Below are 24,534 nucleotides of genomic sequence, written 5' to 3'. Positions count from 1 at the left end.
GCAAACCGGGGGTAACCCACCACTGACACCAGATGATCTCTGAAATGGAAAGTAATGGATGAGACTTCTTCTGCAAGGTCTTTCCCCAATTACCAATTCCAAGTTGCTCCTTGATTTATTGAGTATTGAGTAGTTGAGAGAAAATGAAGCAAATAAAAAGACACTTAGAATGATAAGATCTGTAAATTACTAGTGAGCAAGCACTGTAGGGGTTCACATTTAAGTCTACAGAAAGGTAATAAGAGCTTAAAGCCGGGGTGAAATGCTACCAGTTTGCTGCAGTTCGGGGGAAGCAGTAGTGATAAAAACTACCAGTTCGGGCAAACTGGTAGTAAAAAAAAAAAAGCTACCAGTTCAGGCAAACCAGTAGTTAGCTACCAGTTCCTCCGAACTGGTATTTCCAATGATCAGCTGTGCAGTGGGGTTTAGCTTTGCTAGAAAGCAGGAAATCCTGCTTTCTAGCAAAGCTAAATCATGCACCACAGCTGATTTCCCCCTCGCTGTTCTACTTACCTTCCAAAGCCTCCTTTTGGTGCATGCACAGCACACACCAAAAGGAGGCTTGGGAAGGTAAATAGAACGGGGGGGGAGGGGTCAGCTGTGCAGCACAGTTTAGCTTTGCTAGAAAGCAGGAAATCCTGCTTTCTAGCAAAGCTAAATCCTGTGCCACAGTTGATCCTCCCCCTCACTTCTACTTATCTTCCCAAGCCTCCTTTTGGCACATACTATTCATATACGCGGGTGTAGAGTGCGCATTTGGTGCACACTATGCATGTGCACGCAGCATGTGTTTGATGTGCAGTGTGCATGCGCGGCCAGCAAACCGGTAGCAAACAGGTTCGGATTTCACCATTGGCTCTAAGCAACAATAGTTCTGTGCACTTATTGCATCTGCCCTATTCAGAATTATGACGATCCTTCTAGGAAAAGAGCAGGAAGTACAAAGTCCATGGAAACATACTGGGTAAATGTGCAGTTTTTTTAGACAGCTAAAGCCTTAAAAATGCAGTCTGATTAGATACCAGTTTGGCACAACCCAGTGAAATGGGTAAGTTGAGACCTTGTAGCACCATCTGGGATTCTTTTGAGCTTGTATTGCCCAATGTACTGGATAGGATTCTTTCTGTAATTTGAATCTAGAGTATAAACTGAATTGATGTTCTTCTTGGCTTCTTTGGGCAGGATTAAGAGATAAAAAAGGATTTAGCCAAAATGAACCCTGATGAACAAGATGGACTAAAAAACAAAACAAACAACTTACTTCCACATACAGGTTGTCCTCAACTTACAGCAGTTCATTTAGTGACCGTTTAAAGTTACAACAGCACTGAAAAATGTGACTTAGGAGCAGTGGTGAAATTTTTTTACTACCGGTTCTGTGGAAGTGGCTTGGTGGGCGTGGTGTGGCTTGGTGGGCGTGGCAGGGGAAGGATACTGCAAAATCCCCATTCCCACCCCACTCCTGGGGGAAGGATACTGCAAAATCTCCATTTCCACCAGTGGTGGGTTTTAAAAATTTTTACCACCGGGTGTGGCTTGGTGGGCATGGCATGGCTTGGTGGGAGTGTCAGGGGAAAGATACTGTAAAATCCCCATTCCCTCTCCAATCCAGGGGAAGGTTACTGCAAAATCCCCATTTCCTCCTGATCAGCTGTGACTTGGGAGGCAGAGAATAGATGGGGAAGGGGCCAGTCAGAATTTTTATTACTGGTTCTCCGAACTACTCAAAATTTCCATTACCGGTTCTCCAGAACTGGTCAGAAACTGTTGAAATCCACCTCTGATTTCCACCCCACTCCTGGGGGAAGTATATTGCAAAATCTCCATTCCCACCCCACTCTGAGGCTAGCCAGAGGTGGTATTTGCAAGTTCTCCAAACTACTCAAAATTTCCGCTACCGGTTCTCCAGAACCTGTCAGAACCTGCTGGATTTCACTCCTGCTTAGGACCGTTTTAAACAAGTTACAACCTTTGCAGCATCCCCATGATCATGTGATCAAAGTCCAGAAGCCTGGTGGCTGGTTCATATTTATGACCATTGCTGTGTCCCGGGATCACGTGATCACCTTTTGTGACCTGCTGACAAGCAAGGTCATTATGGAAGCCAGATTCACTCAACAACTAAATTACTAACTTACCAGCTGCAGCGATTCATTTAACAACGGTGGCATGAAAGATTGTAAAATGGGCCAAAACCCACTTAACAAATTCTCACAGAAATTGTGGGCTCAATTGTGGTCATAAGTGGAGGACTACCTGTATTGTGTAAAATTCTTCAATAAAAATTATTAAGAAAGAAACTTTGCTTCTGCATAAAGTCCAATGTTTGGGACTTATATGGTTATATATTCATGCAATTTTCTTGCCAACAACACAAAAGTACACTGCCGCGGTCATTTTCCAAGCTTTTTTTTTTTAAAAAAAATAAATAAATTAGCCTTCACAATCGAACTTCTTCAAGTACATTTATCTCCTATCCAAGTATTAAACCGGCAACCTAGTTAAATGTATTCAAAATTGACTAAGTGCTTCCACCTAGTGGCCCTTCATATATCTATGCATTATTGTGACATCTCTCTGTCTCCCTATCTTCCCTCAAATCACAGGTAATTTGGTGGCTGTGGAAAGGAGAAGCGATTTCAGAAGAATGCTCTGAAGAGCAAGATCGGTTTGAGTGTATTCTTTTCAACAACTATTTTTGTTGTGTACCTTTCTATTAACTGAACCAAATTGATTACACCCCTCTTTTTTTTATTACTGGGCTGCACACTATAATTTTCCCTGAATCCATATTTTAATTTTTTCAAACTCTTTCTTCTTCTCGTCCACTTTTCTTTCAAATGCTACTAATAGGAACTTAAACTTAGAGAGAAGTGTGTTAAAATGAAGCAATACTGTCCCCTGCTGTTCAGGTTTAACTTTGCAAGCCATTGTTATAGTATAATGCTTTGAGCCTTTAAGCTGTTTTTTTTTTCTTCTTGTCTGTAAGGCACAGATAGGGATTTACTATGTGAAATTACTACAATACTAATAAAATCTCTGCCCCAGAAATGCCCATTTTTTAAATCTGCAAATAATAATTAGTAGATTTTTTCTTATGAAGAGAGAGACTTATAAGACTAACACTTTTTAGATCGGCTCATTGTAGTTTTTTTCCTCCAAAAATTATACATTTGTTTCCAGATACATTTCAAAGTGTTGTTTTTGTTTTATAAACCTGTTTCTGTCGTGCCATCTGGATATCTATAGGTCTGCTTGCTCCAACTAGAATAAGCCTGATCTATTAAGTCATATAAGGGACGCGGTGGTCCAGTGGCTAAGACGCTGAGCTTGTTGATCAAAAGGTCAGTAGTTCAGCAGTTCAAATCCCTAGTGCTGCGTAACGGGGTAAGCTCCCATTACTTGTCCCAGCTTCTGCCAACCTACCAGTTCAAAAGCACGTAAAAAATGCAAGTAGAAAAAATAGGGACCACCTTTGGCAGGAAGGTAACAACGTTCCGTGCGCCTTTGACATTTAGTCATGCCGGCCATATGACCACAGAGACATCTTCAGACAGTGCTGGCCCTTCAGCTTTGAAACAGAGATGAGCACCCTAGAGTCGGGAACAACTGGCACACATGTGCGAGGGGAACCTTTACCTTTACCTATTAAGTCATATTCTGGACAAATCATTCCTGGTGCTTTATTTTCAGGAAGCTGAAGTCAAAAAGAGCTGCTTCTTAGTAACTGCTTGGTTCTCTGTAAATCTCTTTATGAAGATCAAGCTGACAGCACCCCCCCCCCCGGCCGCCTTTCTGATTGTATTTAAAAGATTCTAAAGACAGAACTATTTAGAGGTTTTGCGGGGAAGAACTAACCACCGGTGAAGAGGTTGTGTTGAGCTGTTGATGAACCAGCCCTTTTGATATGTTTAACCATTCAAATCTATTCAGAGTCCTTTTAAGGGATAAGATTAAATAAGAAAAATGTCCAAAAGGGAACTCCACAAAAAGGCAGAGGAATTAAATGGAGAAACTGAGTGGAATCACCCTTTAGTAATAAGGAAGAAGAAATGGAAAAGGAGAAAACTTTTTGAAAGCTAGAAAATTATGAGATTTGGATTTTTGCTCAGTGGCATAAAAGATTAAGCAATTTAAACAAGAGCTGAAGGGATAATGAGGACAAGGTATGAAAGAGCTTGGAAACATTAATAAACAACTTACAAAAGTGTTTTATCAAATACCAGAGATTGCACAGACTTCTAGCAAAACATATGCTGATGCTATAAAAAAATGAGCTTGATATTGCAAAAGTTCAAAAAGATATTACAGACATTAAACTAGATTTAGCAGATGTCTAGGACCAGAAGAGATGAGAGTTAAAGGCATCAGAGAGAATGTAGAAAAGACTGATTTAATTGGATATCTTATCTCCAAGATTAATAACTTCTTGCTAGATGTTGAGCTTTCAGACAAAGATGTAGAATTCTAGGCTCATCTGAATATAAAAGCCAAGAAATGTCATCACAAGATTTGTAAATACTTTGGATGAAAAACAAAGTTGTTCAAAGAAGCTGTGAGCTAGAAGAAACAAACTAGGAAAGATATTGTTTTTCAAGATATTAGTTAATTCATTTATAAGGCTTATAAGAACACCCAACTTAAGAGAAACAACTCTGAGCAGCTCACAGCAGGGGTGCAAAACCCAAACTCCATAAAAGCAATTAAAAATAACAGGCACCACAACTAATCTCCTTCAATGCAGCCAAAACCACCACTCCCAAACTCTGTGCTAACTCCGTCAAAGTACTTGAAGGGAAGAACCAGCTCTTTAGGCCTTCTGAAAGATTTAGATGGTAGGGATCTACTGGATCTCAAGAGGGATGGCATTCCACAGGGCAGGGGGTGTTATGGAAAAGGCATACCTCCTAAATAGCAAGAGATGACAACATTTAAGGTAAGGGATCTGGAACATGCCTGTTGTATCTAATTTCATGGGATGGGTAGATGCCCACAGGGAGAGGGAGAGGTTAGAATAGAATAGAATAACAGAGTTGGAAGGGACCTTGCAGGTCTTCTAGTCCAACCCCCTGCTTAGGCAGGAAACCCTACACCACTTCAGACAAGTGGTTATCCAACATCTTATAAAGTTCCAGTGTTGGAGCATTCACAACTTCTGGAGGCAAGTTGTTCCACTGATTAATTGTTCTAACTGTCAGGAAATTTCTCCTTAGTTCTAAGTTGCTTCTCTTCTTTATTAGTTTCTACCTATTGCTTCTTGTCCTACCCTCAAGTGCTTTGGAGAATAGCTTGACTCCCTCTTCTTTGTGGCAGCCCCTGAGATACTGGAACACTGCTATCATGTCTCCCCTAATCTTTCTTTTCATTAAACTAGACATACCTAGTTCCTGCACCGTTCTTCATATGTTTTAGCCTCCAGTACCCTAATCATCTTTGTTGCTCTTCTCTGCACTCTTTCTAGAGTCTCCACATTTTTTTTTAACATCGCGGCGACCAAAACTGAATGCAGTATTCTAAATGTGGCCTTAGCAAGGCAGGTCTCGTTCCAAGTAGGATTTAAAAGGTAATAATCAATACCTTGAATTACATTGTGAGATAAATGTGGGAGGCAGTACAGTCTGCACAAGAAAGGGTATAACTTGAGTGGAGGGTATAACCTGGGTGAACCTATGTGTACTCTATAATGCCCATGCCACCAGATTCAAGACCTGAATGATATTCAAGGACAGCCCTGTGTCTCATGTAGAGTGCACAGCACTAGTCCAATGTGGAAATTACTAAAATATCTAGGCATATATGAACAAGGCCTCCCAACAATTGATGCACAAGATGAATCTTTACAAAGTCCCCCTAGGCACTTGTTCCTCTAATAGGAGCTGTGAAGGCACCCAAATTGTGGAGCAGTTTTGTCAGGAAAAGTCTAGAGTCAAAGATGACATCATGAAGACTGAGGCTTCAAAATTCAAAGCCATTCCATCTTGCCATAGTTGAGACAGAGTTAGTTCCTCCTCATCCAGATCCACACAGCCTTTTTGGGCACTGAATCAGAACTACAGCAGCATCACCTACCGAGGCAGAAGTAGAGATGTATAATGGGGTGTAATCAGCCTACTGATGATACCACATATCATCCATCAAATGACTTCACCCAGCATTATGTAGCTGTTGAAGAGGAGTGGCAAGTGACCGTAGCTATGAGGAGCCCCAGACTGCAGGCCCATCCCCCAGTAACATTGATTGGAAGTGGTCACACTGGATGGAGAAGAATCACAACAAAATGGTGCCTTCCATTCTTAATCCCCAGAGCCAACCCAGAAGGATATCCTGATTAATAGTATCAAAATCTGCCAAGATTTCCTGGAAGGTTGAGCCAGTTATACCATCTCAATCCTGACTTCTTCCGAGATCATCTGTAAACGTAATCAATGTTGCATCAGTACTATACTCTGGCTTGAACCCAGAATTTAAATGGGAATTTAAAAGCAGATAATCTGCTTCATCCATTGCCCTCTGCAGCTGAACACCAACCACCCTCTCAACAATTTCCCCTAAGAAGAGAAAGTCAAAGACTGGATGAAAGATATACAATATTGTGAGTCCAAGGATGGCCTTTAAAATGGGGTTGCAGCACTGCCTTCTTTCAGATGCAATAAAGGCAATGGTGGGATTCAGCTGGTTCAGGCTGGTTCTGGTGAACTGGTAGTTAAATTGCTGGCTGGTTCCGCCCCTCTCCTCTGTGCCCCTCCCCTGAGTCCCCACGTGTCCCATTTTGGCTCCCAGTTAAGTGCAGGGTGGCCTCTTAGGCCTAAAATGGGGCACGGGGGAGTGCGGCACCTCCCATGACCTGTTTTCACTCCCAGGAGGCTGCAGGGAGGCCTCCTAGACCCAAAACGGGGCATGAGGGTGACATTCCCCTGCAGCCCATTTTTACTTCGGGGGGTTGCAGGAGACCAAATGCTGCGGGTCACACCCCCTGGCCACGCCCACCATGGCCATGCCCATCCAGCCAGTCCTTAGGGCAGAAAACCGGTTGTTAAATTATTTGAACCCCACCACTGAATAAAGGTGAATGATTGCTTTAACACTCCATGAGGAATGCTTCATTGCATGCTTCTCAGGACACCAGCTCTAATTTTGAATGTTTCACTCTTAAAGAGCTTCATAAATCTGAAGTGTTGTACATTCAGCTATGTTTGTGATTCAGATAAAGGAACTAAGCTGAGAAAAAAATTGTGCCACAACAAGCTGGCATAACATAATGTCTCCATATTTGGAATAACAATACCAGTTAAATTTGGCTGGAATCAATGAACAAAAATTCATTCACTCTTGGCCAAATGTTTACATATTCTTTACGAATGGATTGGAAAGGGTAGAATTAAAATAATTGAACTAGAAAGGAGTAAACTAGGCAAGTAAATAAGTTGCCTAGTCATTGCTAATATGTGTTAGAACCTTGAATTGTTTCATTACAATGCAAAGCATCAATAACCCAATGGCCAGCTAATAGAGGAAGTTCTTATCTCACCATAAGTAACATGTAGGAAGGAGATTTAAAAGAGGGATGAGGATCCAGATGGATCTCAACAGACTTTAGCCCTGGGCTCTATCTAACAAAATAAAATTCAACGTATATCAAAGTAAGGATTAACACTTAGACAAGAAAAATCAAATGTACAGGTCCCGATTAGGAGAAACCTGGCTCAATAGGAGTAACTGTGAGAGAAAATGTGGAGTCCTAATGGACAATCACTTAAATATGAGCCAGCAGTGTGCGTCAACAGCCAGAACAAGCCAACACAATCCTAGGTTGCATTAACAGAAAGATAGAATAAAGATCAGGTGAAGTATCGATTTATACAACTTTAGCAAGACCGCAGTTAGAACACTGCATCCAGTTTGGGTCACTGTATTATAAAAAAGATGTAGAGACTCTGGAAAGAGTGCAGAAAAGAGCAACAAAGATGATTAGGGGGCTGGAGGCTAAAACATATAAAGAATGGAATTGGGTAATGAAAAGAAGGATTAGGGATGACATGGCAGCAGTGTTCCAATATTTGAGGGGCTGCCACAAAGATGAGGGAGTCAACCTATTTTCTAAAGCACCTGAAGGCAAGTCAAGAAGCAATAGATGGAAACTAATCAAAGAGAGAAGCAACCTGGAATTAAGGAAAAACTTCGTAACAGTGAGAACAATTAACTAGAGGAATTGCTTGCCTTCAGAGATTGTGGTGCTCCATCACTGGAGGCTTTTTAAGATACCACTCACTTTTCTGGAATGGTACAAGGTCTCCTGCTTGAGCAGGGATTGGATTAGAAGACCTCTAAGATTCTTTTCAACTCTGTTATTCCGTTCCTTATTGCCACCCATACAAGCCAAGACAAATCAAGCCAAGAAACAAATGCTATTTATGGCTAAAATCACTTTTATTAATATTGGCTGTAGTAACAGAATCTTGGAAATCTGTATGTGCTTCTTCTCCTCTCTTTTATTTATATGAATTTAGGAGGTGTTTGTCTGAGACTTTTCAATGTTCATCCCCTTATCGCCGTGGTAATAGCTCTTCCTTCTCCCCATCAAGGTCATCCTCTTTATTCTCAGCAGACAAACAGAGCATTAGCTGGTGAAATCATTACCGCAAGACATGTTTATGGGGACTGAGGTGGATGGCTTTAAAACTGGATGGGGAATTCTTGGAGAACAGGTGTAGCAAAGGTCTTTGGTTCTGGAGACTGACTCACTGTTACTTTACAGTTAGGTGCAGAATGACTCTTCTTGCAATTACAAGAGGGAACAATAGCAGGAGCCTCACCTTTGGCCTATAAGTATGTAGGAGGCATCTGGTTGACCTCTGTGAGTGTCAGCCCTTCAGGGTAATTGAGACAAGAAACCAATACCATGAGTAGTAACGCTACCTTTATTGTAAGGTTACAGAAACAAAATCATGTTAATGTTAAAGCATCTCTCTACCCCCTTGCCTTTACTTTGCAGGGAACTAGGGAGGCTCCCCTCTGAGATGCTTTCCACACCCTGTTCCTTCTGTGGGCTGAAATGTATCTTATCTGACTATGGCCCTGGTCTTTCCTCCTCCTGTCTCCAAAGGATATTCCCACAGACCATTGTAGTGATCAACAAAATATTGGAAGAAGATAAGCCTGAGCTTGTTCTGCATGGCTATTCTTATGTGCAGATAGAATAACAATGTCAAAGGAAGCGTATATTTGTCTGTAAACCACCAGAAGCATGCAAGTATGATGAGCAGAGTAGAAATTTAATAAATAAGAAATAAATTTCAGAGTCACAATTGTCAATCAAATATCCTTGCCATCTTGTGCATTTTATGTATTGCATTTCATGCGTTATACTTCTTCACATATTGCATGGGGTGGGGGGGAATCCAAGCTTGTCAATGTAGATCTTTAAAAAGATACTGTATTGTTTATGCATCCCTTAAATTTGAGCAATTTATACCATCATCCACCATTGTCCCAAGAGATCACTGTCTTAAACTTTCCCAGTAGATGATGTCTCTGTTAGTTACTGTTAATTGAACTCTAAATCTGAAGCTTCTTGGGATATAAGGAAATAAAACTCTCGCTCTCTCTTTTGCTAATAGCTGGGGCCAACACTTGCAAAACTTCAAAGGGGGTTGTGAATCAAAGCTTTTCATCAGTGGGGCTGCTCGTCTGAGTTCTAATCTTTCATGTTTTCTAATGCAATAACATCAAAGGAACCCAAAGAGAATTGCAGCCGCTCCAAAGCAATGTTGAACACACTCACAGTAAAATAGTTAACAACCACCCCACAATTAAAAGAAGAAAACAATTATTTACATAAGTTATAGTGTAATAATCATGATTACTGCCCCCTCCCCTTACAAAAAAAAAATCAGATTGTATAGTTCAAAAGTAATATCCAGTGCTCAAGGGACCGCTGGAAGAAAATGAAAAAGAATTAGGAAGTGTCTTATGTATAAGTCTTCAAAGCCAAAGCAACCAATTTATGTTTCATTCTTACTTACTGAAATGTCGTTTGCATATTTTATTATTCCTATCATCTTGCTTGTTACAATCCATCCAAGGAATTCTCAAAGAACATTAAGTCCTACAAATAAATAAACTGTGAATGATGAGCAAGATACAAAATGGCAACAATTAATATCAAAAAGCTGACTTGTAAGGTTTCATTACACCAAAGACTTTTATTATGCTTATTATTATTTTTATTAGACAGCTGCTCTTCTGTGTGGTGCCTCTGGGCGAAGACAATTTTGTGCTAGAAGAAATTGGAAAGCCTTAAGTATCAGGAGAATGTTATTTCTAGTCTTGTATGAATAAAGTAGTGGAATAACAACTAGTTGGTATGCAATTTTCTTTAAAAAGTTATATGACAGCTTTAGGGTTGCAGAAGGGAAAGCAGAAGTGGAACATAACTTGTCTAGGCTTCCTTCTTTGCTGATAAGTATTTCCAGCAGGGTTTTAAAAATGCCATGTAATACGTTTCTATCAATACTACATACCATATTTTTCGGAGTATAAGACACACCTTTTTCCCCAAAAAAGAGGGTGAAAATCTGGGTGCGTCTTATACTCCGAATGTAGCCCCGCCCAGCTTCTCAAACTGAGGTTTCAGAGGCTGAAAAAAGCATCAGAAATGAAGCTTCAGGAAAAAAAGCCCCCAAACAGAGCTTCAGAGGCTTTTTTTTCTGAAGCTGTTTCAGAGGCAGAATTTTTTTTTTCTGAAAAAGAATTTCAGAAGTTTCAGAGGCAGAAAAAAAAGTGAAAAAAAGCAAGGCACAGAGGTCACAACCAAGGAACCTGTTGCTAAAATTCACTTCTGGGAACAGCTGATTGATTCCGGGAGGCCGATCCACCTGCCAATTAGCTTTTTTCTTATTTTCCTCCTCAAAAACTAAGGTGCGTCTTATATTCTGAAAAATACGGTATTTGAAATATTAGGGCTACAGTTCCCATAATTAATATGCTTGCCTAGCAAAGGTCATGATATTTCCTTCCCATTGACTTTGATAATACACAGAACAATAATCCAAAATAAGAACAAAGATATATACATCCCAATATAAGTCTATTGTATTTAGCGCAGAGTTTACCAGCCTTTGGTAGTAGCAGAAATGATTATATAGATATATCTTTAAAAGTTATCAAGTGATACGTCGCTTATTTTTGGGATGTATCAAAATATTATAAAGTAATCAAGAGAGAAGAAAGAATGGGAAACATACTTACTAGGAGAAAGCAAGCACCAATCATCACAGCTTTGATTTTTACATCAAGGTCCACAGGAATCTGAATGCCGAAGTTGGCTGTATTAGTAAATATGTTATTGACAAATCCAGACCAATACTTAGAAATCTTGCCAATAGTTGACATATCATTTAAAGATTTTACCTGCAGGAAAGAAAAAAAACAGCATAGAAATTATTTGGAAAACTTCACCTGTCTATTTCTGAAATATTTAAATAATTTATCTAACTGTGATGAGTCCTTCTGACACACTGTTGGTTATCAAAGTAACAAATTGATATTTACTGAGGATTTTCTCTCCACTTGGCTAAGGATATTCTTAGCATGCTAAGTGTTAGGGTAGGATAGGACAGGACAGGACAGGACAGGACAGGACAGGACAGGATAGGATAGGATAGGATAGGATAGGAGTTGGAAAGGACCTTGGAGGTCTTCTAGTCCAACCCCCTGCTTAGGTAAGGAACCCTACACCACTTCAGACAAATGGTTATCCAATTATCTTCTTAAAAATTTCCAGTGTTGGAGCATTCACAACTTCTGGAGACAAGTTGTTCCACTGATTAATTGTTCTAACTGTCAGGAAATTTCTCTTTAGTTCTAAGTTGCTTCTCTCTTTGATTAGTTTCCACCCATTGCTTCTTGTCCTGCCCTCAGGTGCTTTGGAGAATAGCTTGACTCCCTCTTCTTTGTGGCAGCCCCTGAGATATTGGAACACTGCTATCATGTCTCCCCTAGTCCTTCTCTTCATCAAACTAGCCATGCCCAGTTACTGCAACCGTTCTTCACATGTTTTATTTCCAGTCTCCTAATCATCTTTGTTGTTCTTCTCTGCACTCTTTCTAGAGTCTCCACGTCTTTTTTATGTTTAACATAAGCGAAGTTGAAGGCCAATAAAATGGAATGCAGAGCAGGTGGTGTGTATGTGTGTGTTGCCCTTGTGGAACTAGGAGTTTTTCCTATGGTTTTGTGATTTGATGTTAATAGCGTTGTTGTTTGCGAGCCATCCTGGATTATGATTCATCAGATGGGAGGGCAACTGTTTAAAATAAATGAATGAATGAATGAATGAATGAATGAATGAATGAATGAATGAATGAATGTTGGGATAGGCAACCTATGTTCCCAAGGCTGGATATAACTTTCAACCATACTGTCTGTGTTCTCTGTGGCCTTTTGGGCCTCACTACCAAAGTTTATTTCCCTACATTTTGGAAACAAACCAGAAATAATGTGTATGCCTGAAACAGGCATTAATTTAATTAAATTTAAATTTAATTTAATTTAAAACTTAATTTAACATGAAAAAGAAAACAAATATTTCAAATCCCAGGAAAACCAAAAAAATCATGGTCCAACCAATACATACGGTATATGACATTGCCTCTGACCCTGATTCTTTCCCCAAACCTTTAGGTCCAGGTGACTGGAGTCTCGAATGTTGTATTGCAGAACATTTCAGTCTAGTTGACATTTTCTGGCTTTAGCTGGCATTTAAAGTATTATGTGCTTTTTGTATTTGTATTTGACTCTAGTTATCCAGAGTAATTTTTTTTTGATTTGGGTGATCAATAAATACATGCAGAGCATGGACCCACTTTTCCTCATCATCTTAGTCCCAGTAGTTCTTGCTGCTTAAAACCATTAAGACTGAACTCAACTACCACCCCTCTTTTAAGTGATGGACAAGTAAGGGCAAGAATATTTCAAGTGATGGATACCTGGTGTGCCTAAGAATGCCATTTTCTGAAAAAAGCCTTTTTCAACTATGGCACTTCTGCAAATAACATTCAAAGACTCTCTCTAACTGTCCCATTAGCAACATGGATAGGCCATATAGAACTTGTATTAATAAAACCATTGATGGGCGAAATTTTTCTGAATTTGGAACTATCTAAAACTTTTGAACTAATGACCATCTTGTAAAAGCTAGTTGCAATCATTTATTTTACATTCACTGAAGAGGTACTTTCACTTAACTCTTCTGTTCTGTATCTTGGCAGTTGTGTGTGTGTGTGTGTGTGTGTGTGTGTGTGTGTGTGTGTGTGAGAGAGAGAGAGAGAGAGAGAGAGAGCAGACACAGAGAGAGAGCACACACAGAGAGAGAGCACACAGAGAGAGAGCACAGAGGGGGGGGGAGAGAGAGAGAAAGGCACAGATAGAGTGCGTGTCTAACTTCCTTTTATTCACTTTTTCAATAGTAGTGTGTCATGTCTCTCAGCTGCTCTGCAAATAACTATTCAAACTATTCATAACTATTCAAACTGACATTGTTGATAAGATATTGGTATGAATCACATACTGTGGAAAATAGATATTGCCTTTACAGTATGCCTACCTTCTAGGAGCTATTAATGCTCCAAGGAGAAGACAAGGAATATAAGAGTCACCTGCATAGAATTATTAATTGAAATTGCATTTATGGACTGCAACTCAGGGTTTTCCTGAAACCAACATCATCCAGAGGGGGTAGATACTGCAGCTCCCTCAATTTCCTGTCAGTTTGGCCAAAGGTGCCCAACATGAACTTTCTAGATAACAAAACACTGATTCATTTCACTCTCTCTCTCTCGCAAACGCCTGCTTGACATTTCTGATGCAGATTCTTATTACTGAAAACTCAAATAATGTTGCCAAAAGAACCTCAAAATCAACATCTCCAAAGCAACCGCATGTGATGTAAGGACCTGTGATCTTCAACACATCTTCATTATTCCCATTCCGGATTGTAAATATTGGTAGCAGGGGGTCCCATTTCTGCACAACGTAGCCAATTGTGGTTCCAGGAGGTGACTGAACTTCTAACTAGTAGGCAATCAAAAATACAAGTGACAGCATATGAATAATATACCTGATGCATATATTCATTTGTTTTGTTTTATTCTTTAAATGGTACAGACACAACATGGGCATTCCTACCAAGCTTTGCATTCAGCCCTAAAGTGCTTCTAAAATTTGGGGCTGAATCATTATGTTTGGCTGCTTATTAAGCTTATTTTCTTAACAATCTTGAAGTTTTACAATGAAAACATAAAACTATAGTTAAAACTGAAGAAATTAACAAAATTAAAATACAATAATGTATGACTGAAGATGAAAATCAATTTAGGTTAATTACATTATTTTTCCTAGTCTCACCGTCCTTTCTTCTATCTCTTTTCAGTTTCTGAAAGAAGAAACTCCAGGAACAAGTGGAGCTTTTTGCCATAAAAGTTCTTTTACTTTAAGGTATAATCTGTTATTTATAATTAATCAGAGAGAACCTGTTTGTTCTATTAATATGAAATATCTGAAATTTTCTTAGTATATTGCGAGCTCTTTAGCCAATGTATATTCACCCACACATATACATAAATAGTTATATTTTCAATTTCTCTCCTTATATCATAAATTCTTTCAAAACAGGGATGCTGGGTGAGGGAGTATGGTTTATGCTATAAAGTTGATGTTATAAAAATACTACTATTGTTGCTAATTGTAATTATCATCACATCACTCCTTAGTGGCATAAGGCTCACATGTGGACCCCTGGGCACAGAAATTATGGAAGAAATAAAACTGGAAAAGAATATCTCTAGAGATTGGAAGGCTTGCAAGACATTTACGAGGTTTTTTTTTTAATCCTACTCTTTAAAAATCTTACTGTATTGAACTGAATTGCTTTGAATTGAGTTTTTATTAGAATGTACTTCCAATTCAAAACAATTTCCACATCAAAGTATGTTATAAATTCAAATTAATCCAAATATGCTTTTTTCATCTGAAAAAAGATGAGAACTGAAACATCTTCAAAGAAAAACTAGAAAGTCCAGTTGCCTCTTGAAGAAAAACATCTTTGGGATAACCACGACCTGGATGGCTGAGAATCTCCATAGTCAAATTAATCCAGTTACTCTATAATTAAACTATTTTTAAACATTACAAACCTGTTGAAGATAGCATGGAAACAAACAGCTACTACATCTTAAAGGTCTGTTCACAGTTATCACCTCTTGACCAGTATTGTCTGTGATTCTTATGGTGAAAGACCGTAATGGTGCACAGAAGTTCCGATCAAAGAAACCATTTTCTTCCACAGCATAATAAACTCTTTGCCCCATGTGATTTTTTATCTCATATTTACTGCAGGTTTCAGTTCCGAGTATAACTATAATCAAAGGGATAGACATTTTGAACAATACTACATTTACATTTAAAGCTCAGTCAAATCTAAACTTTTTTAGATCAGATGTCTCAACTACCAAATAGCCCACATAAAATGAGGTTATGTTATTAGCTTTGGATTCATTCATTCCATTAGCACAAATCTCATTCCAGTTTGTGTGCAGTAATTGATAGCAATAGCAATAGCACTTAGACTTATATACTGCTTCACAGTGCTTTACAGTCCTCTCTATGCAGCTTACAGAGTCAGCATATTGCCCCCAACAATCTGGGTCCTCATTTTACCCACCTCGGAAGGATGGAAGGCTGAGTCAACCTTGAGCCTGGTAAGATTCGATCTGTCAAATTGCAGGCAGCTGGCAGTCAGCAGAAGTAGCCTGTGGTACTGCATTCTAACCACTGCACCACCATGGTTCCTATGCTGTTCCTTATACCAGGGGTCACCAACCTTTCGGACCTCAGAGACCACCAAATTCATAATTTTAAATTCTGTGGACTACTAATATAATTTTTTAAAAAAGATAAATAGTATTTAGTGCAATATAAAAAATGCAAATAATTTTTCTGCGGACCACCAGTGGTCCATAGACCACCAGTTGATGACCGCTGCCTTATACAATAGACTGCAGCATAAGGATTATATTAGCATCAGATGGAACTCAGTAGCCTAATATTTTATTATGCTAAATATCACATAGGATATAACATGAGCTGATTCATTCAAGGAATGCACCAGCCTATTAAATTTTTTCAATATTACTTGGTTTTAGTGAGAGAAAAGCATATAGTTACTTCTGTAAGCAAACCAACCACTTGCTTAAAACTTAACAAATGTGAAAGGTTTTATGAACTAGAAACAGGCAAATTTGGCCATCTTCTATTTAGTATAGGAATCCAGACTTCAAATACCTTGAAGAAGCTCCACTTGCTGGTGAATAATGATCTGATCCAACTGTTCAAAATTGAAGAGATAACTTGAGAACACTAAAAATCTGAGAACAGTTAAAGAAGTTCATACTTATCAACTACCTTCATTGATAAATCAAAAGATTTTGCAGGGTGTAATAGAAATTCAATAATGTGAACTAATTGGAGTAGAACTAAGCCAAATTTGCATAGGGAGATTCAGAGAATCTATTTGGAAAAAAATATGTTAGAAATATTTACAGCATCATGTCTGTAAAAATTCTGCTCATATATGATGTGAAGAAAATGAAATGGAACACCTAAAATTAAGTAGGGTCAAACAGTAAGAAACCACAATGTCCTTCTATTGCCATGTTATTACTAGCTGGTGGTAGTAATCATGACCCTTGAGTCTCTAACTATTCTGATGAAGACTCTAATAAAGATCAGCCTGATTAAAAAAATATAAAAGAGCCAAGCTGTTTATTATGCTTCTTATAATTCCCAGTGGAAACAATATTACACCAGGAAAACCTTCTTGGAGAAAAACCAAGAATATGCTGCACTGATGAATTACTCATTAATTTTTTTCCATTTAAATTGGAAAGCAAGTAAAATGTTGCATTACACAATAATTTCAGTTCTTGAAATGACTCGTGGACCTTTAAAACAGGTGATCATTCTGAAGCAACATTCAGATTTTTTTTTTAAACAGGGCTGTGACATTTAGCATGAGGAGGAAGGAACTTATTATTCAGAGCCAGAAACTTAATCAGAAAGAAGAGAGACATCTTTCATAACACTGTCACTGACACAAACACTTTTGACACTGAACAAGTTTATTCCCTTCTTTCAAGATATGGAAAAATCCAAGTCCAACCTTCATTATTTAATGATAAGAGAGTTTTGGAATCTGCTATGCTGTTATGACTGAACAGGATTTCTAGCAACACTTTTCATGGAGTATTTGGAAGTGTTTGATCAAATTTGATAGCGCTAGACACAGAGCCTTAGATCAAACTGCAGTGATGGTGTGACAGACATTCTAAGGTTTCATAATTTGAATTTGATTTCACAAGTTAGGTCCAGCTGCAAATCAAAAGTTGTGCTTTGTAGAAAACTTCAAAACTAGCTTCTTTCATGCTATAAATCTGAGCCTGGAGCAGAATATTAGATGGGTTAGACCACTTATTTATTTATTTATTTTGCAGAAAAAGACAGATCGTAACAAAATCATATTTTGCTCTTAAACCTTTGCTCTTTCATCATAAACTTTACAATAAGAAAGAACATGGAAATAGTTATGTTGCTTCATTAGAAAAAAGAAGCTCCAGAATCAACACCTGGCATTGGCAAACTTCAATCTTGCAAGATTTACTTCACTGTTTATAAGAACATCAGCCCAATCAGTGAGAGCCAGTTGTAAACTAATATTGGATTGTCTCTTTTGACAACTGTTACATCACAGTTTCCTTGACATTTTGATGCATTTTGATGCTTCTTGACTTGTTGTTTATGCCCTTTGGGTTTTTTTTTTAGTTTTCTTTAATCACTTTAATAAATTAGCTAGAAAAATTTGCTTGATTTGTTTGGCAACATTCAAATTTGTTCCTGAATTTTTTCCCAGACTGGAAAGCTACTGCATGAATTATAATCTCAATGGCTAGACACTTTTTTTCCTCTTGATCTATTAGATTTTTTAATTACATTATGGCTTCTTCAAAAACCCACAGTTGACTGGATTCACATTGTCACAGAGTCACAATGTCATAAAGCAAAGTTTACAAACTCACATTGGTTGACTTTATTCGATTTGTTATGCTAAAAGCAAATCAATCATTGTGGGATTGGTATAGTGATTAAGGCACCAGGCCAAAAATTGGGGGATTGGGAATTCTAATTCTACTTTAGGCATGAAAGCTGACTGGGTGACTTTGGGCCAGTCACTCACTCTCTGGCCTAGGAAGAAGGCAGTGGCAAAACACTTCTGAAAAACCTTGGGAGAAAACAGCAAGGGAGTCAACTCTGATGTGAATATGTACACATGCACACGCAGATACATACATGCACAAATTAAGTAGCAAGATAACTGTCCTTCATTATTATTGCCACATTTTAATTTCCTTATAAGCAGAAGGAAAGAATTTCGCATTATGTTAGCCTCTTTTGTTGCCCAAATTTTAATAATTGACTGTTCTGGGACTTCAGCGTTATGGGCAAATCCCCAATATTTATTAAAGAAGAAATGTTGCTCTGCCAGGGAACTCTTTCCTTGCTTGAATAAGACATGAGGGACGAGAAAATACTTTGGAACAGGGGTCTCCATCTTTGGCAACTTTAAGACTTATGGACTTCAACTCCCAGCAAAGCTGGCTGAGGAATTCTGGGAGTTGAAGTCCACGAGTCTTAAAGTTGCCAAGGTTGGAGACCCCTGCTTTGGAGAACATAAAACATCTCTGTAATTTGAAAAATACCCCCCCCGCCCCAAAAAAGGACCTTTGAAGCAAACTTGATCCCTAATAACCACAAGAACATCCATGCAATTTTCTTGGCAGCAATGGGAACATTATTTGCGATTGCTTTCTTCCATGAAGTTTTATTGACTTTCCAGCCTAGATTACAGTTTTGGGATTCCCTAGTATTTCCCATCCAATCTTAGCCAGATGCTGCCATGAAAAAAAAAATCCAAAAAATAATATTCCTATTCCAGCCTTTTTCCTCATTACTGGAGAAAGTTAAAAGCAGTAAAGACAAAAGCACCATGGAATATAGGGGCTTATTTGCAGATCATATTTTATAAGCCATCTGCAAAATTCCTGAAAGAAACAGGCAGCACTTGCAGACATTCATTTTTGTCTTCATTTTTGTGGAATGCTTACATATTGTTTAGATCAGCGGCTCTCAAACTTGGCAACTTTAAGTATTGTAAACTTCAACTCCCAGAATTCCCCAGCCAATATGTTTTCCCATCTCTTGGATTATGTATATAACCCCTTGTCTATCATTTCTACTGACATGCAAAATAAGCTTTCTTTGCGGTTTAACCATTTCATTTCTGATTTCTCTCAATTCTCCTCGCATCCCTATTTATTAGCATAGAGCCTTCTTGCCAGGATTTATGGAGGTATTGGAAAACAAGCTTGTTGCCATGGTAACCATGCAGCTTTTAATTTCATTCATTTATGTTGCAAAAAATAAAAACATAGACATTTGCCCTAATGTGAATATCAGCATAGACCTCGGGAAGAAAAGGCTAAATCAGAAACTTTTTGATTAGATTTTAATCTAGATTGTAAGGGTTTTGGAAATGGAAGGGCCAGCAGTCTGGAAGAGCTTATGACAGGGCTGTCAAACTCACATCGTCACAGCGGCATAATGTGACATATTACAACTTTCCCCCCTTCGCTAAACAGGGTGTGGGTGGGTGTGGCCAGCGCATGATGCATCCGGTCCCTGGGCAGCAAGTTTGATTCCCCTGACCTATGATGATTACACTGTAAAAGTTTCATTTGGACAGGTTTTCAATTCTTATAGATTAAGGATTAAAATAATTTTAATCCTTCAGTCATTAAATAATTGAGAGACGGACACCATTGTTGATCTACACAAATCTTTTGGGAAGTGTACCAGCAGATATTGGTTGGCCTCACTTGTAAGCTATTATTTACAAGATTCAGACACTTCACCTATTTTCATTAATTGGAGCCAAATGGGACAGAAAAACATTTTTAAAAAATGTTTGGTGGTGCATTCATAAAGGTTAAGGTTAGCAGTTTTCAAGATGAAGAGCAAGAAAAATTTTCTGTAATAGGACCAGCCTTTCTAAGCAGCAGACAGGACTATAAAAACATAACCATATGAATAAATAGGAATAAACCCTTCCTTATTCTTAAAGTGTATATAATAATAACAATGTGTTTCTTCTGACTGTTGTTCTGACCAGTGGTCCCCAATCTTTGTGGCTCCACAGTCCGGTAGTGGTGATGGCGGTGGCAGTGGCAAGGGTTGTTTCATGTGCACGACCTAATGCCACACATGTGCAAATGAAGCTTTGTGCACCATACCTGTTGTGGCCCGTCAGAGACCTGTGTGGATTGTAGCTGATTCTTACAGTGAGAAGGCTGGTGTGGTATTGCGCCAGCAGCCTGGGCAGCTGGCACCCGAGTCAGACAATGAGAAGGCAGGGATTCAGCCAGGGCCTTTAGAACCTCCAGAAGCTCCTTTAAGTGAAGAGGATGAAGAGGAGGAGCCTCTTCTTGATGCACGGGTGCGCAGAGCTGCCAAAAGGCAGGAGTGGATTCTCAGGAGGAGGTCTCATTGAGAGTAAGGCTTGGGGCTAATTGGCCACTCCCTTAGCCTATTTAAGGGGTAATGCTGACTGAAGCAAGTTGTAGGGAACAACTTTAGCTCATTCTCCTTCGCGTCTGGATCTCCACAAATTGCTTCTGGGCTTTTTGCCAACCTTAGTAAGATTGTGATTACTTTATCTTTGTTTTTTTGTAGGCTGTTAAGGAAGTTTATTAACAACATTTGTTTGGAAAAGACTGAGTTATTTTAGTAAATTTAAGTTTTGTACAAACTTTGTGTGTGCTGTGTTCTTTGGGGTCCGTAGCTGGGGCAGAACAATACTCTCCATGTGTATGACCCTGTTCCCTGGAGTGGTATTGGTCTGTGGACCAGGAGCTGGGGACACCTGTTGTAGACTGTCAGTCTGGAAGCCATCTTTTACTTTGGATCTTCAGGACTGCCACATTTAGTGCTGTGGGAAACTGGGAGGGGGGATTGTATGGAGTGGAGAGATATCTAGCCATAATAACATTCTTTTCTTTGAGAGTCAAGGACATTCTGCCCTGCAACTGGAGTGGGGTGCCTGGGAGGCATCTCCAGTTGGGAAGGTGCATTGATTGGACCCTGTGATGGACATGTGGGTGCAGGAGAAAGGACTTGCATGTTCTTTTGGGTTGAGAAAACCTGGAAGCTTTCAGATTTAGGTTTCCCCAGATGTGTCAATATGACATCTCTGATAAAATGGAACTTTGAGGAAACTCTACTCTCGGAGTCTTCTTTCATTGGGGGTGTTACTTGGAACCCTGACATAGACAACATATCATTTTTTTAATACCAGAGGACACCAGAGGAATAAGTAGCAAATCTGGATACTAATTTTAAAATTGTACTATAGGCAGAAAAATACAGAAGGCATAACAGGTATTTTTGTTAACATGAAATAAATTTTAAACAGGAGCTCATAATGCATCTACTATAACTTTATAGTTGTTATTTAGAATGGGAACAGGACCTGTCTTAAGTATTCCAGACCAGGTGGAAAACCAGATGGAAGCAGGGTTTGTTTCCAGATTACGGTTGTTTCTGAAGGCTTTGCTTGCTCAGGCATGTGCAGAAAACCTGGAAGATGATCTTGCATGGTTTTATTAACCGGACCTAGAGCGTTTGCATGAAACAGAACGTTTACATTAGGAATGAGAATGGATTGCAATCATATATACCATTAAATGTAAAACCACATAGCCTGATCGTATATAGTTGTTCTATTGAGGCCTTGAGCCAAGGGACCAAAAGTTGGAACCACAAAAAATATGCAGAAAAATATAAATTTTCAACAATTGTTTCCTTAAAGTTCATCCACGTGATGTTGATAGAAATATTTGTTATTATTAAGATAAAGCTACATATGGTCCAGGAAATATAATTCCTATACTGTTCTGAGAGGTTTATTTATTCATAAATATTTCATATTTCTTAACCACCCATCTCCCTTATAAAGGATGGCTGAATATACTTTATATAAATTCTGTAGAAGTAGAATTGGTAAGATTAGTAAATTGGATTGCCTAGGCGCCATCATGTAACCAAATGAATTCACAAAGTTTTATTTTTTTCCCCAGCACTTTCCCATCTGCCTCCCTTTCCCTAGCTTAGGAGCAAAAGAAGGCAATATAAGATATCCCGAAGTTAAAATTCTTACCAGGATGCACAGTCCCTTTTATGTTCCAAAGCAATTCATATAAGTTGTTTTTCATTCTCACTCTATTTCAGTGGCTTGTTTACAGAGCACAGCATAGCCATGAAGTCAATCAGTTATCAACTATTTACATCACTGTCATCATACCATGATAATTACTGGCTTTCATCTTTACATCAGCGTGATCAATAATGAAGCATGAAGGGACCTGTGGTCCATCCTCTAAAGGACCACATATGGAGCAGGCATATGGAAACCTATCACCATCTACTAGTCAGAGTCCTACCCCCTCATTAAAAGTATCTAAAATAACAAAGTCTCCAACTTTTTGTTTCTTCCTGATCTCTTATCTACATCATTATGCACTGACTACTCACATTTTACCTAATTTTTCCAGTTCATATTCTTGTTATTCTGAATTAAAAACAAGAAGAGGTCAGGTACCACATCTGAAGAGACCCTACATGATGATCTTTTTCATTCTGGACTGAAAAGTTAAATCCATCTTTCTTGAAGTTATAGACTAAGATGAATTTATAGTCCTTTATTTGAATGCGTACATTGGTCCTTCATCCTGTAAATTGTATTGGGATCTTAATTATTATTGCAACCACAGCTTTCCTTCAAGGCTTAAGACCACGGGAAGGAAAAAGAATCCCTTTGAATTTCTCTTTCTCTTTAAATATGCATAACTGGATTGTAAATATTTCATTGGTTCTCCTGCATCATGTTACCTCACTGGGTTGTGCTGTTGCCAAAACCTGTATTACATGAGCTACTGTGAGGTTTTATTAGTTAAAAGTTCAAGCAAAGTGGAATCTTTCCTCTCAGACTTAAATTAACTCCAGAAAATCAAGAATCAGGTATACTGGAATTATTAGTGGAAAAATGAGGACATTTTGAGTCATGATTTGCGTTGTTTTCTTAATTTGCAGATCTTATTTCTCTTTCTTTCTAATCACATATAATATATTAAAATGAAAATAAAGTGGTTTAACCAAAAATTTAAAAATTGATATACAATTCATATTCTTTTGGTGTGGGATATCTTCTAGGAGCATGATGATTTTGCTAACACAATTGAAATATTACAATTTTCTGTTTTAGCACATAAATTAGACTATTCATTCTGCAGAATGTTTTTATAATAGCTACTTGGATTTTTCTTTTCTCCAGGAGGTTGACCACATTCTTTCCATTTCACGAATAATACCTTTTTGAAGGAACTAGAAAGTGCCAAGATGAAAGTATTTTGATTTCATGGGGCAAGCAACAAAAATCATGCAGGCTTGAAGACTGCATTAATGAAGCATTTCATCTATGATTGTTCCATGATGGGAAGAGAGTGGAGTGAACTTGTTAGTACTTCTAGAGAATTTCTCTACCAAATTTTCACACATGCTATTTAAAGAGACAAGCTGCAAGTTGTAAGAGAGAAATTTGACTTCATTTTAAAGTGTAACACTCTTTTTTTTAAAAAAAAAAGAAAAGAAAAGAAAAAGAAAAAAAGGGGAGGGGGGGGAAAGATTTGAAAGGCTTTTCAGCCAAGCTGCAATTTTCACCTTTAATGAGAAGTTAGCTGTCTCAGACTAAAGGGAAGACATGGCATGAACTACCCTTCAGTTTGATTGCACTCAATTGTCCTTCAGAAGCTTGTTAGCAGGAATTTTCTCAAGCATGTTTCAGAATGATCAGGAGTTGCTGATGTGAGATTTCTCAGGTGAAGTGTGCTTGAAGGATGCAAACCTTTTTAATGGAAGCCTGACATTTCTGAGTTTTCCTCTTGCTGAATAAATAGCACCGATACATACCTGCAGACTAGAGCAGGCAGTGGAGTATAATCAATATCAAATACCTATGAAGACATATGCAGATTCAAATTTATATATTATCCTTGACATCCCGTTCTATTCTACCTCCATTCAGAGCAGAAATTAAAATGGACTTTCACCTTCCCATTTAATCATATTACTGATTGCTATATGAATATTATCTCTTGTTATACTTTATATATTAGCACTTACCTTGAGAAGCCATGAAGCTGCCTGGATCACTTCTTCAAAGTAATCTGGGTTAAAGAAAAAAAAAAACCCACACGTGCTACCTGGTTGCAACAGGGCAGAAGGGGAATGGAAAAAGCACAGCATGCAGAAAGTTCAGATAATGTCTGTCTACAAGTCAGGTTGCAAAAGAATAGCATGGAAACATATCACCTTTCT

At 38.5% G+C, this 24,534-nt stretch overlaps 1 protein-coding gene and 1 long non-coding RNA gene across 4 annotated transcripts in view; one reads left to right on the top strand and one right to left on the bottom strand.

Annotated features, from left to right (window-relative positions):
* Positions 1–14,817, top strand: part of LOC148113077 (uncharacterized) — a 24,488-nt gene extending 9,671 nt beyond the window's left edge. Inside the window, exons 2-3 of the long non-coding RNA XR_015728604.1 lie at positions 14,426–14,490; positions 14,766–14,817. This is a non-coding gene — a long non-coding RNA (uncharacterized LOC148113077). The remainder of the gene's footprint in view (positions 1–14,425; positions 14,491–14,765) is intronic.
* Positions 8,409–24,534, bottom strand: LOC117678315 (phospholipid scramblase family member 5). Of its 3 annotated transcripts, none has more exons than XM_034439291.2 (8): positions 24,340–24,513; positions 21,632–21,774; positions 16,336–16,378; positions 15,189–15,409; positions 13,906–14,067; positions 11,248–11,409; positions 10,023–10,105; positions 8,409–9,934 (listed from the first exon to the last, which is right to left on the bottom strand). In XM_034439291.2, exons 1-7 carry the CDS (start codon positions 24,350–24,352, stop codon positions 10,067–10,069), a joined length of 783 nt encoding a protein of 260 aa, XP_034295182.2. In that variant the 5' UTR covers positions 24,353–24,513; the 3' UTR covers positions 8,409–9,934; positions 10,023–10,066. The 3 variants fall into 3 exon arrangements, with proteins under 3 accessions (XP_034295182.2, XP_034295183.2, XP_087728770.1); XM_034439292.3 differs by lacking the exon at positions 24,340–24,513 and adding an exon at positions 23,878–23,962; XM_087872644.1 differs by lacking the exon at positions 21,632–21,774 and having other exon boundaries at positions 24,340–24,534.

The sequence above is a fragment of the Pantherophis guttatus genome, chromosome 6 (assembly GCF_059756535.1).
Source record: "Pantherophis guttatus breed Tessera chromosome 6, ASM5975653v1, whole genome shotgun sequence".
NCBI lineage: Eukaryota > Metazoa > Chordata > Lepidosauria > Squamata > Colubridae > Pantherophis > Pantherophis guttatus.
The sequence above is the reverse complement of the archived record's forward strand: the minus strand, read 5'-3'. Positions and strand labels throughout refer to the sequence as shown.

Excerpts from the sequence above, each read along its gene's own strand:
- LOC117678315 (XM_034439291.2), bottom strand. Across the intron at positions 11,410-13,905 it reads TTGGAGATGTTGATTTTGAG|GTAAAATCTTTAAATGATAT; the intron begins GTTCTTTTGGCA and ends TCTTTCCTGCAG. Across the intron at positions 10,106-11,247 it reads TTGGTGCTTGCTTTCTCCTA|GACTTAATGTTCTTTGAGAA; the intron begins GTAAGTATGTTT and ends ATTTATTTGTAG.